The 17,759-nt window shown below is 43.7% G+C and overlaps 1 protein-coding gene and 1 pseudogene across 1 annotated transcript; one reads left to right on the forward strand and one right to left on the reverse strand.

Annotated features, from left to right (window-relative positions):
* Nucleotides 1-7,102: 7,102 nt before the first annotated feature.
* On the reverse strand, nucleotides 7,103-17,755 carry MRPL46 (mitochondrial ribosomal protein L46). The gene is made up of 4 exons (XM_067696286.1): nucleotides 17,420-17,755; nucleotides 15,911-16,100; nucleotides 14,978-15,151; nucleotides 7,103-7,467 (listed from the first exon to the last, which is right to left on the reverse strand). The coding sequence occupies exons 1-4, from the start codon at nucleotides 17,645-17,647 to the stop codon at nucleotides 7,217-7,219; spliced, it is 843 nt and encodes a 280-aa protein (XP_067552387.1). The 5' UTR covers nucleotides 17,648-17,755; the 3' UTR covers nucleotides 7,103-7,216.
* On the forward strand, nucleotides 7,521-14,305 carry LOC137207035 (tudor domain-containing protein 3 pseudogene; annotated as a pseudogene).
* Nucleotides 17,756-17,759: the final 4 nt, after the last annotated feature.

Raw genomic sequence — 17,759 nt, forward strand, 5'->3', positions numbered from 1 at the left:
TGGACGATTTATATACTGCTTGGGACCCACCCTGACCACCAATCACCAACCCAAGGCAACGCCCACCAGCATTGCGAAGCCAACTTCCTAAGGCTGCAGATGAGAAAACCGAGGCCCACATGGGGGCATATTACTTGTTCAAGACCAAATAGTTCCTTAGACATTTTATAAACATGAATAAGTGATGGGTCATGGTCCCTCATGATTCTATAAGCAAGAACTGAGATAAGGAACAACTTGCCCAAGTCAGTTTCACAACTAGGAATTTAGATTTGGGGGCATTGCTCAGACAACAGGTGCACCCAAGTCGTGAGGGACAGACACTCCCATTCTTCCCTATTTATCTCCGGCACTGAGAGTCCCCTTGCTTCTGAAACCATGTCTGGCCTCGTGATGCAAAATCGTGAGGCTCCACGAAAGCTCCCACGACTCAGCTGAAGGCCATTTACCCTCCATTCTCCAAATGGGCTCCGTCTGAGATGGCCTGAACCCTCATGAGGCTGCACTCACTGTCATCATTTGTGGTCCATCTAGAGAGGATGTGCCCCTGAGCCATCTAATCCCGGGGTCCAGCAAGCTCTGTCCCAGAAAAATTCTGGAACAGGGAAGGAGGCACTGTACTCATGCTTCCAACAAATACTGAACACCTACTCTGTACCAGGATTCCATCCAACAAAGACCTGAGCACAGTTGGAGGAAAGTGTTGGTCAGGGATGAGAATATTTTAAACGGTGGGTGTTAGAGAAGCATAAGTCAGGGTCCAGTTAGGGAAAAGTCACCCATTCCAGGTAGTTCAGAAGAGGGAATTTAATACAGAAAACCAGTTACAGAAGTGTTGGAAAGTATGGAAAACAAAAACAGAGGATGATGAAGCAACGCAGAGATTAGCAAGAGTAGAAGCCACCACCACCCCTAGAGCTGGAGGGACAGAGCAAAGAGGTGGTGCTGCCTGGACCCTTGCCATCTTGCAGGAACTGGAATCATGAATAAGTCTGCTAGCGGGAGACGGGACCACAGAGGGACGCTGGGAAGGCCACCCAAGCAAAGAAGGAGGAGAAATACCTGGCTTCTCCCTTCATCCTCCCACCTCTCACTGGTAACTCTTATTGGCCAAACCCAACTGGAATCCAGTGGCAAGAAAGCTTGGAAAATGTAATTTTCAGGGGTCAGCACCCCCCTCAACACACAGACACACAGACACATACACACACTGCAGAGCAGGGGAAGGGCAGGGGATAAATCTGAGAGCAACAGGCAAATGACCTGCACAGCAAACAGCACGTGAGGTGAATCTTCAAGCGTCTGTGTGTGATGTGAACGTGCAAGAATTTGCATGTGTATTCTGCTATCAGTTTCAAAGGCGTGTGCTTGCAGAATGTGCAGTGTGTGTTTCAGTGTGACTGTTCAAGGGTACATATGTATCAGATGGATTTCAGGGGGTTGTATAAGAGTGTGATGGGAGCAAGCATCCAAGTGTTTGTGCGTGATGTGAACATTCAAAGGTATGTGTATATGTGATGAAAATATTTAAAGCTCTTGGGGTGTGTGTGTGTGTGCTATGAATGTTCAAGGAGGTGGATGTGTGCTGTGCATGCTCAAAGCTGTGTGATGTGAATGTTCACAGGCGTGTGACATGATGTGTAAGGATGCGTGTGAGAGACTAGTGAGAAGTGGGGATGGGAGAACGGAAGTGCACAGAGATGCTCTCTATGGACGTGGGAGAAGATGGGGCCACGCGTCTTCGTTGGGGACAGATATGTAATCAAAACTTTTCATTCTCGCCTATAGACACAAAATGGCTATGAGGATGATGTTCAGAGAAGGTTGTATATGAGGTGTGACTAAAAGAAACGTACTTCTTTAGCAAACATACTTTTCCATCCAAATGAGTGTCACCTGCTTCAAAGCAGTCATCTTAAAAAATAATATTCTTAAAAAAAAGAAAAGAAAAAAAGTTAAATTCTTATTTTATTGACGCAGCCACAGTGCAATGAAGTTTCGGGACCTGCCTTCAGTTGGTTTGTATGCCATACATAAAATCTGCACTCACTACTACAATCATCACTTATTCTTATTGGCTGAGGCTAGAATTACCCAACTTTAATCACTTAATCACTCTCATCACTGGCTTGACTTAGAACTTTCCTAAAATGCAAATCTCTCACCTTAAAAAAAATGTTAATTTGTCACCTTTGAGGCCAAGCCTCCTTTGGGTATATTGGTTATTTGGGTATAAGCTTCATTGTTTGATAATTAGCTCCTGCCGATGGGAGTGTACTGGGAGCTACAGAAACAACTGGGAACCAAATGAATCCATAGAATCCCATCATACTCTTATGAACTCAAACTATTATACTGCGACTTTTAAAGGGGAGACCAATAATCTGCCAATACTGCAGGCATTTCCATCCACTATTGATGAGCTTACTGCTCCCAGGGCTCCTGCTCTGGAACGAGCCTGAGATGGGTGAGGCAACTCCATTGTGTCCCGAATGCCTATCTTTGTGTGAGCATCTCATAATGCTGAGTGTTATTCTGAATCTCCTTCAAGTTCAACATCTTCAATCTCTTTAGTCTCAATTGTTCTCCATTCCAAATCCTCTTCACGTTCTCCCAAATTGCCCCCATTCAGGCCTTTCCAGGGGTCCATGGGCCTGCAATAGGTTGCCCCTTGATAACAGGTGTGGGAATTCTGACACAAAGGTAATTGTCCAGGTAGCACGGGGCAGTGGTGGCTTTAGAATCACACAGCTCTGGGTTCAAATCCTGGCTCCACTGCACGCTGGCTATGGGATCTTCACAGAGTCCCCTCACCTCCCCAAGCTTGTCTGCTGATCAAAACACGGCGAAAGTAAAAGCTGCCACACAGGGCTAACACGAGAATCAAGAGCAGAGTATGCGAACACCCCCAGCATCTGTCCTGGTCAGTGCATGTCTCACCCCAGAGGACTGGGCACCGAAGGCTCTGCGGAGCCTGGGAAAAGAAGCTTCTCCAAGGCAGCGGCCTAAGGCCAGGCCTGGTGAGGCTGCAGGAGACAAAGTGGTTGTCAGGCAAATCCTGCCACCTCGTGGTGCCCGTGCATAAGAGACCATCCTACCCGTCCTGAAGCCCCGCCTTACCCCCTCCGCCTCCAGCCTTCTTCTTATTCTGAGGGCGTCCCCTCCCCTCTTCTCAGCTCTGCCACCCCAAGGCTTCCTTACGTGTCCTCCCAAGGCCCCTAGTTCCGGGGTGTTCTCAACTTTAACTACTAGTTCTGTCATCCTCAAAGAGCCCTACTCTCAGTGGTCCTCATGTAACTGTATTAGGGCCATTTTCTCCCTCCTGGGCCCAAAGAGAACCTGGGGCTCTTTCCCCGCCCCCATCTCCATCTCTTCTTCAGCCACTCAGCAGCTAGCTGAACAAAACATGTTGCTGGCTCCCCTGGCGCATTTGAGGATGGCTTGGGGCAGGGAGAGAGGGAGAGAGGTAGGGAGGGAGGGAGGGAGGGAGACAGACAGAGAGTGTGTGTCTGTGTGTGTGTGTCTGTGTGTGTGTGTATCTGTGTGTGTGTGTCTCTGTGTGTGTGTGTGTTCCTTGCTGTGGGCTAGCAATGGCCTCCCCTCCCAGTGCCAGCCCCTCAGCTGCAGCAGTGACTCACTGTCTGGACCCATCCCTGAGTCTTTACAGAGGCACCTATTCTAGATACTTCTGGAAGCAAGGACAAGAACAGTTTCCTCCTTCATGTCCTGTGGTTTAAGCACTGACATTCCAAGGCAGGTGGGAAGTGACTGATGGCCTGAAGTGACTGGCTATAATCCAGGCTTCTAGGAAATAAAGCAGAGAAGGGCGGGGGGCCGAGGCTGCCCTAAGATTGCAGGCAAACAGGCTTTAATTTGCTGTGTGTGCTTGCAGCTTAGCGAACTGTGAGCTCTTAATAATTGGGTTGCTGACCCTTCCACTGTGCTCCTTTTCCCCCTGCTGGGGTAACGGAATGGGTCAGCCAGTCCATTCTGGTTTTAGTGCCCCCAAGCCTGTGCCTAACAGTAGCTCTGGATTTCCTTGCCCAGGGTGGGAATCATGCCCAGCCAGATGGATGTGGTTATGGGACTGACCTGCCATCCACTCACTCTGAGATGGGCTGATGGAATCCATCAATGTCCAAATTACCCATGTTCCTCTCCAAATGGGTCAGAAATGCTTGGCTGTCACATGTATAACCTGAAAAAGGTGAGAATGGGAGTTGCAAAAGCTAAAGATGATACAGCTGAACTCCGGAGAACTTAGCAGCCTAAATATGTCAGAAGGAGGGAAACATTTACTGAGTGTTTATAATAAGCCATGCATGGTGCTAAGTGCTCTTACATAAATTATCACATTACCTGAGAAACAGTTTCATCTTCATCTTACAGATGACAAAAATTAAGAAAGGTTAAGGGCTAGTTTTGTACACAGATCTGGGTTCAAATTACTAGAGAGTAACCCTAAGCAAGTTAACTAACCTCTTTGAGTTTATTTTCCCATCTATAAAATAGGAATAACAATACTTGCCCTGCTGTTTTAAATAGAAATGTACATTGTAGGTACAGGCTCCAGCCCCAGTACCTGGCACTCAGGGGTCATTCCACTGTTGTAAAAAGTGACAGTAGGTGTAATTTGCCTAAGGTCATAAAACAAATTCAAACCCAGGTTTTCTGATTTCCAAGTTCAGCACTCACAGGGAAAGAAGCTGATTCACTTGAATATGTCTGTGTATGGCTATGAGGCAGGCCCTGCCCTAGGATTTGGAAGTTCAGTTAGGTGTGGGAGCCAGACCATTGTCCTATCAAGTGCTACGTGTAGAGACATGTTCAAGGTGCAGAGATGGCCCAGCAGGAGGTGACTCTTGAGGATCTGTTATCAGGAAAACAAGTTTATAAAAGTGATATTTTCTCCATAGTCCCCGCAAAGGGGAAAAACAAGTGACTGGAAATCATTGGGGAAGAAAATGACCAGGTGAGGACTAAACTTCTGGAGGAGACTTCTAGTGAGATGGTCTGTTTTTCAGGTTACACACACACATACACACACACACACACACACACACAGCAGCAGCAGCAGCAGCAGCATTTCTCTACTTAGAGCACACAAACACACCTCAAATTGCAACTCCTAACACCCACATCACACACAATATTCCTTCCTCCTCTCACTGTTTTCTTTAAGGACATCCCTTAAAATACAGAGATCATCACCTTTTACTTTGTTCCATGGCAATCTCTCCCCCAAGGACACACTAGAAATAGTTTTTTGGTTATGCTTGGCAGCCAATGGACAATTCAGGTTGGCACTCAGCATATGCGGTCATTTCTACTATAATGCCAAAAAACACTTGCATTCTACAAAATCACACTCCCCAAATAATAGGGCTTCTGGAGAAAGGGGATTGGGGCAGACCACTCAAAACCTCCAGAATTTTGTAGCCAGGGTGCTGACAAAACAGAATCCAGCCCCACATGATGCTAACACAGTTAAACCTCCACTGGCATGTACACTGGTCGCTTACAGCCTGAAATCCTAGGGTTCTTTTCTTCCTGAGATGTAGGGTCTTTGAGATGCAGGTCCTAGCAGAGACTAGTTCCATCAAAATCAAAAATGTGATCCAGGACAGAGCCTTCTTCATCAGTTTTGTAAAACAAAGCAGGATTGCGGGGGTGGGCCGTGGTCTTCCTTTCCACTCAGTTTCCCCAGACAGCCTAACATAGTGGAAAAGCTAGTGGTGAGTCTTGAAGCTACTAAACTAGCCACTACCTGCAATAAAGAAAGTCACTTCTACACAATTTTCAGCTTTTTTCTTAAGGTATTCTATCCTTTCCCTGATCTCTTCAAAATATTAAAGTCTGGGGAAAACCTCACAGGAAGGAACCTAATTCCAGGTTATCCTGACACCATTTCTCTACTTACCAATTTTATATATGCTATTTCCCTTTAAAGAAACAACCCTGCAACAAAACAGACCATCTTATGAATGGCCATTAAGATTCTGGTATCAACTCCACACCAAGCAATTCTGTGACACCAGCTAGATGTCCTACAATTCAACTCAATTTTGATACTATCTACCTGAAGAAAGCATCGGCTCCCACAGGTTAAGTGCTCCATCCTACCAGACTCCTCCTCTCCCCCCTTAGGTGTCAACCACAAGTCCAAGTGGTCACTTGTGCTTCTGACCAACTGGTTATAAATCAGAGGTTCCAAGGACTCCCTCTTGTGTGCAATTAATTTGCTAGAGGCCAGACTGTTTAACCCAGAAGAAGGCCTTCTGAGAGGAAACCAGGAAGTTTGATAGGATCCAGGACTGCAGTCTTGCTACTGGAACCACTATTCTGGGCAGAAATAAGACTGAGACCCTCCCTCCCTTCTCCTCATTTTAGCAAATGCTCACTGAATGCCCTCCATTGTGCCAGGCACTGGGCCCAGCGGTGACCCAAGCAACCTGGTAAGGGGTCAAGAGCCCCGACCCAGAGGCAAGAGATCAGCAGTCTCCTCCTGCACCATCAGTGACCTGCAGTAAGACTCTCAGCCAATCACACCTGGCCATGACACCCACCCACCTTTTCTAAAATGGGAGATAACAGGCTGACCCTGCTTATTTCACATGACTGTTTCAAAACATGTAAGAAGTGATTATATTCTGTTTAAATATAAAATGCTTTAAAAAAAAAAGAATGAATGAAAATAGGAAGGGAGAGAAGGAGGGAGGAAGGGAAAGGGAAGGGAAGGAAAGCAAAGCAAAGCAAAGCAAAGAAAACAAGGAAGGAATCATTTCCTAGGCTAGATTGATACATTCTCATATCAAGTAGAAAGGGAGAGAAATACAAAACAGAAAATGGAAACTACATAGCAGTAGGTTTTTTTTTTCAGGGGCCTAGAAGCTTTCACAGAACTCAAGGCTTTTAGAAGGTTGATTCACTTCCTTCCATTCTTTCTTCCTGGGTCCATGAAGCCAGTTGGTTCACTACAAAGTAATACAATCCTACTCAATTATGAGCATGGGAAAAAAAGGGAAAGGCACCCTAAAAGACAGTTCTCTCTTGACAGAAAGAAGCCAGTAGTCCTCAAAGAACAAATCAACAGAGACCCACACAATGATAAACTTGTTTATTTCTCAGAATTTAGTTTGCTGCTTGATATCCCCTACAGAGAAGAGGCAACCCAACGTCCTGAGGCCCGATTGCAGACCTGTCTGGGCATTGTCCATCAGAGGTCCAAGAGAAACCTCCTAACCTGGGCCAGGTATTTTGGTTTCAAATAGTCACCCAGCTCCTCCTTACTGACCCACACATGATGGCCCTTCTTCCCAGCCTCGAAAAAGTCTCCAGTTAGCAGCAGTGCTTTGAAGAAGAATATTTTGGCCCCGAGGCTGCTCTCTGTCCGCATTGCCTGGGGGAACTTGAACTTGTAGTGGCCACAGGGTGCATTTCCCAGGAACTTGGCTTCCATGTTGTTCTCTGAGAAGGGGGGGAACAGAATCGGAAGATGAGGATACACCCACCTGTTTACTATGGCGCCCGAAATCACTGGGGGTCTCTGCGAGAGCCACTTCCAGGCTGAGGTAAAAGCAATCCCTGAGAGTGAGAACTAGGGTCATTCCTGAAGACGCTTGTCTCCTCTCAATCCAAAGGTTCCTAGCCCATAGGCTCCAGATTCACTGAGTCCATTCCTCATGCCAAGCTACTGCTCTCAGACTGAAGTCAGCAATGCAGCCCAAATATCACTACCTGGGAGTCAGAGCACCAAGCTTCTAGACTCAGCCCTGTCACCATCTGTTGATGAAGGACCAAGACACTTGGTATCTGTAAAGCAAAGTTCGTCAGGCTTTTTTTTTTAACATCTTTATTGGAGTATAATTGCTTTACAATGGTGTGTTAGTTTCTGCTTTACAACAAAATGAATCAGTTATATATATACATATGTTCCCATACCTCTTCCCTCTTGCGTCTCCCTCCCTTCCACCCTCCCTATCCCACCCCTCCAGGCGGTCATGAAGCACCAAGCTGATCTCCCTGTGCTATGCGGCTGCTTCCCACTAGTTATCTACCTTACGTTTGGTAGTGTATATATGTCCATGCCTCTCTCTTGTCAGGCTTTTAAACGCAATGTCATGTGGAAAGTATAAAAAGGACCCAATTTGACTGCTGCAGGGTGAAAACCAAAGGTAAAAGGCAAAGACAGATGGACAAACAACATCTGCAATCTACAACAATGGGTTAATAACCCCAACCCAGCATTTCAAAGGATGGGAAAATGATGGATTAATTACTAAATGGCATTGGGAGAATGGGCTAGCTAAAAGGAAAAAATAAAGCTGGATCTCAACCTCACTCCTTACATTAAAATTGACACCATATAGGTCAAAGATTTAACAGTAAGTTAAAATTTTCATAAATGGTTTGTTCATTCTGGATTGATGGTTTCATAGAGGTTTAATATTTTCTGAATTTTTCTGTATTTAAAAATTTTTCACAAAGAAAAAAGAAACCATAAGAGTACCATAAAAAAAAATGTGGGATATTTTCTGTTTCATTTTTGAGAGGGGAATTCCTAACCAAGACACAAAATTCAAAAATCCAAAACAGAAAAAACATTTATCTACATAAAAATTAAAATCTTTCTGCAAGGAAAAATGAAGCATACAAAAGTCACAGACAAAATGACAAACTAGGAAAAATATTTTCAACACATTCAACAAAGGAATATCTTAAGGTATAAGTAGTACTTAGAAATCAATGAGGAAAAAAACAACTCTAAAAGAAAAATGAACCATGCATATGAACAAGAAGTTCACATGAAAATAGTTATCAATGAACTATAAACTCATTAAAAGATGCTCAATCTTATTAATAATTCAAGAAATACAAATTTATTTTCTATTTGATGTGTAAAACACATCATTATTACCGAAGTTCAAAAACTTTGAGCTGCAACATCACTAATAATTAGAGAAATGCAAGTCAAAACTACAATGAGGTATCACCTCACACAGGTTAGAATGCCCATCATGAAAAAATCTACAAACAATAAATGCCGGAGAGGGTGTGGAGAAAAGGGAAGCCTCTTGCACTCCTGGTGGGAATGTAAATTGATACAGCCACTACGGAAAACAGTATGGAGGTTCCTTAAAAAACTAAAAACAGAATTACCATATGACCCAGCAATCCCACTACTGGGCATATATCCAGAGAAAACCACAATTCCAAAAGACACATGCACCCCGATGTTCATTGCAGCACTATTTATAATAGCCAGGTCATGGAAGCAACCTAAATGTCCACTGACAGGCGAATAGATAAAGAAGATGTGGTACATATATACAATGGAATATTACTCAGCCATTAAAAGGACCGAAATTGGGTCATTTGTAGAGACGCGGATGGACCTAGAGACTGTCATACAGAGTGAAATAAGCCAGAAAGAGAAAAACAAATATCATATATTAACACATATATGTGGAATCTAGAAAAATGGTACAGATGAACCAGTTTGCAAGGCAGAGATAGAGACACACATGTAGAGAACAGACGTATGGACACCAGGGGGGAAAGTGGCGGGGCTGGTGGTGGTGTGATGAATTGGGAGATTGGGACTGACATGTATACACTAATATGTATAAAATAGACAACTAATGAGAATCTTCTGTGTAGCACAGGGAACTCCACTTCGCTGTACAGCAGAAACTAACACAACACTGTAAAACAACTATACCCCAATAAAAAAAATAAGTAAATTAATTTAATTAAAAAAAAAACTTTGAGCTGTACACTGCTTGTCAAGGATAAGGGAAAACTGGGATCTCTCAAACATACTGTGGGAGTGTAATTAGTACAAGTGCTATATTTGGTGAGAGATACCAATTTTAATTATACAAACCCTTTGATTTAGCAACTCTGCTTCTAGAATTCATCCTCCTGGATATAGTTATTTGCCCATGTGAGCACAGAGGAGTGTACACAGATGTTCACTGCAGCTTTGCTTGTAAAAGCAATACACTGGTTAAACAAACTGCAGTACATACATATATGAAATATTACACTGGCGTTGAAAGTGTAAGATATGTCTTCACCTGCTGATATAGAGATATGCTTAAAAGCTGTGTATAAGAAGAGAAAGGAAGGTATGTAACCATGTATATCCCACTGAGTGGAAAAAAGGAACAGATAAAATATGTATGTGCTTGCAGTTTCTAAAAGGATACACAAAGTGTTCATGGTGATTACCTCTAAGATGGGAAAATTACTTATTACTTCTTATAGTACTACATTTACCAGACACTGTTTGATAGTTTTTCACCATATACAATGAATTGCTTTTCTCAATATTACAAACAATAACAACAGCATCAGCATTAGATGAGGAATTCATGTATGATGTGAAATCACCTACGATACAAAATGTCAGCAGTGGGGATCTGTGGGTGGTGGAATTATACTGGCATGTTTCTTTATACTTTTCTGTATTTTCCACTTAATTCAATGAATACATATTACTTTTCTATAATCTGGGGAAATGGATTAAGTGTAATTAAATCAAAAAGAAAAAAACAGTTCATTACAAACATGAGCAAAGAATCTGAACAGGCGGTTCACAGAAGAAGAAATATAAATAGCCATATGAAACATATGAATATATGAAAAGACGATCAATTAGCAATCAGGAAACTGCTAATCCAAAAGAGATCATTTTTTTACTGATTGGACAGGCAAAAATTTTAAAGAGAGACTATTTCACATGTTGGTGAGGTCTAGACAAACAGGCACTCCTATACCCCACTCCTGAAAATGTCACATGCTGTGTACATTCTGAAGGACACTTGGGTGGCACCTATCAAAAACGTAAATGTGTCCATCCTTGACCATTAATTCCACCTCTAGGAATTCCATCTTGCAGAACTACTCGGGAAGTGCACCAAAGGGGAGGAAAAGAATAGACTTTGACTGTTTTATATTTATAGTTTTATACTGCTTTAGCTTTTCTTTGCCATTTTAATTATTTTATTTACGATTTTAATGAATTTGAAATAAATCAACATATTTTATATGCACCTATAAAATACTAATATATCCTTTCACACTTATTTATGGCAACGGGAATGTTCAAAGAAGGAAAGCGTGGTGCCAAGGGGAGCCCCTTTCCACGTGGTGCACAGCAGGTGGAGCTGAGCACCAGTCGTGAACATGAACGACTGACCGAGGGAAGCTAAGCATCTGAGTCCAATGATCCTGGCAAGAAACCCAGCTGCCAACTCTTGTGTGATGGCTAAGGAAACCGAGAACACAGCAAAATCCCCTCCCATTCCATTCTGTCCTGCTCCCTCTCCTGCAGGCCACACAGGTCACTCTCGGGAAAGGATCAAGGGGGTGCACACTGGCTGCTGACATTTCATTAGCAGGTACTTACACTGGTGGCAGAGCCAGAAAAGTGGCTGTGCACTTATACAACCAGATCACTTACTTAATAAACATTCAGCAAGTACCTACTATGTGCCAGATACTTTGCTGAGAGTTGAGATGACTGAGAGGGATAGACAGTATCCATATTTTCAAGGGAGTCAGAATTCTGGCTGGGGAAGGACAACGTGTTAATAAACAATTAAACGGCAATGGAATACGTGAAGAGCGTCTTCTCCACTAGGACATAAGCTCCCAGGAAGCATGGGTAGTGTTCTGTTCATCACTGTGACCCCATTGCCTGGAGAGCGTCCAGCAAATGGTAGGCAGAGAGTAAATGTTTGCTGCATAAACTGAGTAAGGAGTGCACACACAAGTGCTATGGGAGCCTAGAGGGAGGAGTAGCTCTCTCTACCCAGAAGGTTCCACCACAGAAGGTAGAATGTACTAAGCAGTCAGACTAGGGAGGAGTAAAGCATTCCAGTCAGGGACCAGCAGGTCCCAAAACAGGGACGTATGAAAAACCACATTATTCATGGGATGCAAAAGGTTTGCTAGGTTAGAACTTGGAATGTACATTAATGAGTGGCAAGATGGAAGACTGATGAGCTCGGGACGAGAGCAAAAAGGATTTGTAGGCCCTGCTTGAAAGTCTGCTTTTATAGGGAATCTTTCGAGAATTTGAGGCAGAGAAGTGACAAGGGATTTGTGTTTTAGAAGGCTCATTCTGGCAGCACTGAAGAGGACAACACAAAAGCAAGGGGGAACTCACTTGGCATCTACCTCAATAGTCCAGTGTAGTGGTTCTCAACCACTGTGATTCCACTCCCCACGTAATGTCTGGCAGTGTCGAGAGACATTTTTGGTTGTCAAACTAATGCGAGTGTGGATGGGTTAGTGCTACTGGCATCTAGCAGGTAGAGGCCAGAGATGTTGCTAAACAGCCTACAAGGCACAGAAGCCCCCACAAAGAATTATCCCGCCTCAAATTTCAATAATGCCAAGGCTGAGAAAATCTGGACTAGTGAGAAGTGAAAAGCCTCCCAGAAAAGCTGCAGGAATAAAGAGGGGACTATTTAGAACAAACTAGATAGGACTCAAGAACTTATGGATATTGCAATGAGGTCAAGGATAACTCTGAGGTTTCTAGTTGGGTGAATGGGTAAGTGGTGATGCCAATAAGCAAGCCTGCAAGGACAAAAAGAGAAGCAGGCTGAGAGACTGGCAGGAACATCAATTTTGAATGTAATAAATTTTAAAATCTCTGTAGGGGTGAGGGAGAGCACAGGGACGGCATCTGCCAGCCTCTGTCTCCACAGGATATTTCCACAGGCCCCCAGATGTGTGCTGAATTGGATGCCTGCTCCCCCAGACCGATGCTTTATGTTAAACAAACAAGCTTCTTTCATAGAAAGTCTGGGTGTTTTTCAGTTGGCTGCCTCTGCACTGGGCTCTGGGGTAGAGCCTAAATCACAGGTCTGTCAGGGATAACACAGATTGTCAAATACTGAACAAAATGGGGCAAAAGATGATAACCAACCAAGGTATCTTCCTCAAGATGACACCAGATGGCCAAGAAATGAAAAATCTCATTTTCAAAGAGACCCCAAATTCAAAGTCAATTTTAGAAGGCAGTGGGTTACCTAGAAACAGGTTCTGCAAAACTGAGTACTTCTTCAGGATCTGAACTATAAGCTGAGGAGAAAATCAAGTGTGGACAGACCATATTCTAGATGCGACAGAACTAAAGAAATTCCTTATCCTCTAAGTTCTTAGCACAACAATGCTGCTTTAAAAAAAAAAAAAGAGGGGGAGTAACTGTGCAAAGCAAAAGATTCATACTATGCAGAGGCACAAAAAAAAGAATCCTGAAGAATCCATAAATTATAAGAATCAAAAATGTAGGAAAAGAGAAAAACAGGGACTTCCCTGGTGGCATAGTGGTTAAGAATCTGCCTGCCAATGCAGGGGACACAGGTTCGAGCCCTGGTCCGGGAAGTTCCCACATGCCGCAGAGCAACTAAGCCCGTGTGCCACAACTACTGAGCCCGCGCGCCACAACTACTGAGCATGCGCGCCTAGAGCCCGTGCTCCACAACAAGAGAAGCCACCGCAATGAGAAGCCCGCACACCACAACGAAGAGTAGCCCCCACTCACTGCAACTAGAGAAAGCCCACACACAGCAACGAAGACCCAACATAGCCAAAAAATAAATTAATTAATTAATTATTTTTAAAAAGAGAGAAAACCAAACAGCTAATCCTGATCATTTTTATGACAAGAAACCATGAAAAATAAATACAGAAGCTTTCAGTATCGTAAAAACTGAAGCACCTTTTAATGTAAGTATTGATTACCAGAATCCCACTGGAACGAACAGTATCACTGGTGTTGAGTGGAGAGACAGAAATGCCTGAAGGGAAGGCGAGTAGAATCTATTAAGCCAACAGGACCCCTCATAGCTACACCCTATAATGACAAAGTATTTTACAATACTGGGCCCCAAAGAAGATCTGGGCCAATTAAACAAAAAAAAAAGTACTAGAATCACCTACTCCTATTGAGAATGCAAAACTGTAGAAACCAGAAGGTGAATGTTTTGCACTCTGTTGGGAAGAGAAGTTTTAGTGATCAGAAGCGGAAACTCTCCATCCTTCAGGTATGACAGCAGTTGTTTATTCATTGAGTACAGAAACTATGAAGAAGCCGCTACTAAACAACATCAGGCCCATTCAAATAGGGAGATGGGAGGAAGACAGCATCTACAGCCAAACTCTTGAGCCTCGTAGAGGAGATGATGGCCAGCCAAGACGATCCACTCAGCCAACCCAGCAGCTTTACCAACCTCCCCGGGCTCAGAACGAGTATGACAAGAGTCTTTGTTTAGAAACAAGCCAGTGACTAGACCTCCTACTTTCCCTTTAGAATAAAATGCAGCCACTGTGGATATTATTATTTGGAGAATGAAAACACAGATTTTAGGGGAAAAAAAAAATCAACCCACACAAAGAATGGGAAAAAATATGGAGCCAGATAAAGCAACTACCTTTTACAAGTGAAAGAATTTTTTCTTCTGCCATCAATAAAACCAATGTGTTATTTAAAAAAAAAGAAAAGGAAATAGTTTAAAAGAAATAAAATAAAAATAAAATTTAAAAATCTCAGTGCCAGGACTTCGCTGGCGGTCCAGTGGGTAAGACTCCCTGCTCCCAACACAGGGGACCTGGGTTTGATGCCTGGCCAGGGAGCTAGGTCCCACATGCGTGCTGTAACTAGGAAGTCTGCATGCCGCAACAACTAAGAAGCCTTCATGCCACAACTAAAGATCCCGCGTGCCACAACTGAGACCCGGCGCAGCCAAAATAAATAGATATTAAAAAAAAAAAATCTCAGTGGCACAAAGACTCTCACTTGATCTAAGATTTTTTTCCTAGCTGAAATTTTATAAATATCAAAGTTTCCATTAACCTTCCAAACTCCTACCCTTAAAGCCAGGCCCACAGTCAGCCTGCAAATCCTCAGGCTGAGTCTGAAGTGTGTCTTGTGGGGTTTAGAGGGAGGCAGAGAACTCACCTGAGAGTGTGGCCAGGGTTCGTTCAGCAGTTCGGCGGAGGGTCTCCCCGGGCTGCCACTCTGCCTGGGGCAGCATCCAAATGTCCTGGTCTCCAAGCTTCTCTCTGATCAACAGAATGAGGTTCCTGTCTAGCTTCCGGTGCAGTGAGGTTCGGTCATTCTTTACATCGGCTTCTGTGAAGAAAAGAGGGGGTCACAGGAGACAAGAGGACTGTGTTCTGCCAGAACCAAGAAGATTAGAGTTTTAGAGTCCTCCTTTAAGGTAGAGCCACAACCTCTGCCCTCAAAGAACTTATAATCAAATTAGAACCCTGACCCGTCTCTCTAACTCTGACCTCTCTCAGGACAGAGTCTCACAATCTTGAGGAAACTAAAATTTAACAAGAAGAAACCAAAAGCTGAACTCCTCCTTTGAAGAGCCAAATACAAAGTACTTTGAGCCTCTGGAAAAGAAGCAATACCCGGACACTACTATTTCATCGGTCTTGACACTGTTACTGACTTAACCAGCCCCTCCTTTCTCTGTTCTTCAGTCTTCATCGTGAAATAAGAATAAAATAACTCAACCCCCTGCTTTGGGAGGGATTTCAGATAAAATACAGGAAACTAGTGGGGAACACTTAATTTACCCCACTCTTAGTCCCAAACTAGGAGTTAAACCCAGATAACATTCCTGAGGCTTAACTGAAACAGATAAGGCTATCCCAATACATTTACATCCCACTCAAAAATAACACAGACCTTGAAAAATTTATATTAGGGTGGATGTGAGGAACAGGGAAAAGAATTTCTTTTTCTCCCACGTGAAAGAAGTTCTATCATTTGAAATTATTTGTTACTTAAAACACAAGCAGGAGTTAAGCAAGAATCCTTTGTTTGGGAACCAGAATACCCCCCTTTTCTACCTCTAACTACCCTGAAAAGACCACAAACCTGTTATTCGAGCTCCAGGTTTGAACTGTAGGAATTTCTGCTCCCACATGTCTTCCAAATCCTGCAACAGCAATATATTCTGCTCATCTTCTTCTTCACCATAAAGGTCACTTTTCTTCTTTGCCAGTTTCTGGGCTTCATCCAAAGCACGAAGCTCATGGTCTGAATACAGGCTTCTCTCTATCTCGATCTGGGAAAATTAAAAGAGCAAAAATCTACCCCAAACTGGGAAGATTAAAAGGACAAAAAAACAAAATAAAACAGAGCTACAGTGCACTTGACAGACTCAGAAGTTTACCACCCAACAGACATACAACCAAAACACCACAGAGAAAACAGGGAAAAAAAGATCAGCTGCACTTTGGGCTTGAGTTATATTTACTAAAACATTAGAATGTGTTTGGAGGTCAAGACTGCCACAAAGAACAGCGGACTAGGACAGGCAATGCCTGCCCACTTACCTCCCTCCAGTCAGGCCAGTCTTTGATTAGAATCTCACTCACCATGAACGTTCCTGCTTCAGGGAGTTTACAGGTGCCATTCCTTCTCCCTAGAATGTTTTCCCTCATGCTCTCCTGGGAGATCCCTACTCATCCTTCAGATCTCAATTTAAATATCACTTTTTTTAAAAAAAAATCACTTTCTTAAGAAAGATATTCTATGACACCTCCCATTAAAATCAAATTAATGTCCCTGTTAAACACTATTACAGTACCCTGTGTTTTCCTTTACAACACTTACCAAAGACTTCAATTCCATCATCATGTGGTTATTTGGTTATTGACTGATGCCCCCTCCACCAAATTGAAGCGCTCTGAGAACCACAGCTATGTCTGTCTCATTCACCATTGCATCCCTAGCACTTAGCAGTGTCTGTACAAAGTGGGTCTTAAATGATTATAAAGCGATTAATAAAATGTTTGCAGAGTAAATTAATAAGCCAAGTAAAAAGGACAGAAGTGAAGTTTTTATCTCTCAGTAGCCAAGACAAAAACATAATATCCTTTAATCACTATGGGGATTTAAGACCCTCATAGCCACTACACCGCTTTTGCCCATGTCTCTTCATTTGCCCTTCACACAAAAGACTTTATCACAAACATCTTACGGATGTGCCCGTTGCCTTTTTCTTACGCTCATCACAAAACAAAGACTTTCTACTCTCTAAACTGTCAACTACCTATGATAAGGGCTGAATTCGTCTTGTTCACCATCGCATACCCAGTATATTGACTGAAAAAGGAGAGCATCTCCAAAGAGTTGCCGACGATAACAGAAAAGATCAATGAAAACGAAGTACCTTTTATTGAACGCGTACTACGTACCACACCAACCCAGTAAGGTAGGCACAATTTTGCAGGTAAGTACACTGAAGCTCAGAGAAGTGAAGTAAATTGCCCAAAGTCACACAAACTAATCGGTGGCGGAATCGGAATCAAACGCAAGTCAGCGTGCCTCTACTGCTTCCCCAACTGCACCGAGAAGCGACGACCCGCACCTCAATCCCACCTGCTGTAGCAGAGCCTCCATCTCTTCCTGCAATGGGGTCAGCGGCTTCGAGACCAGCGGTGGCCGCTGCAGGCACAACGCGCCCAGCAAGCGCCATGGAGACGCGCTGCTCGAGGGTGCGGCCGCAAGGGCCAAGCTGCGAGAACCCAGACTACGGGTCCAGGGGCCCTCGAACTGCCGCCAGCCCCTCGCCACCCCTAATACCGTCAGCCTCACGGGCCCCGCCATCTGTCAATCTTCCCACAATGTACCGCGGCTACCAGCGAGGTCCTGGGCCAATCCTATATTCCCACAAGGCAGTGCGGGCACAGCATGACGGGAAGAGCTCGGTTCCCCGGAA

The sequence above is a fragment of the Pseudorca crassidens genome, chromosome 1 (assembly GCF_039906515.1).
Source record: "Pseudorca crassidens isolate mPseCra1 chromosome 1, mPseCra1.hap1, whole genome shotgun sequence".
Lineage (NCBI taxonomy): Eukaryota > Metazoa > Chordata > Mammalia > Artiodactyla > Delphinidae > Pseudorca > Pseudorca crassidens.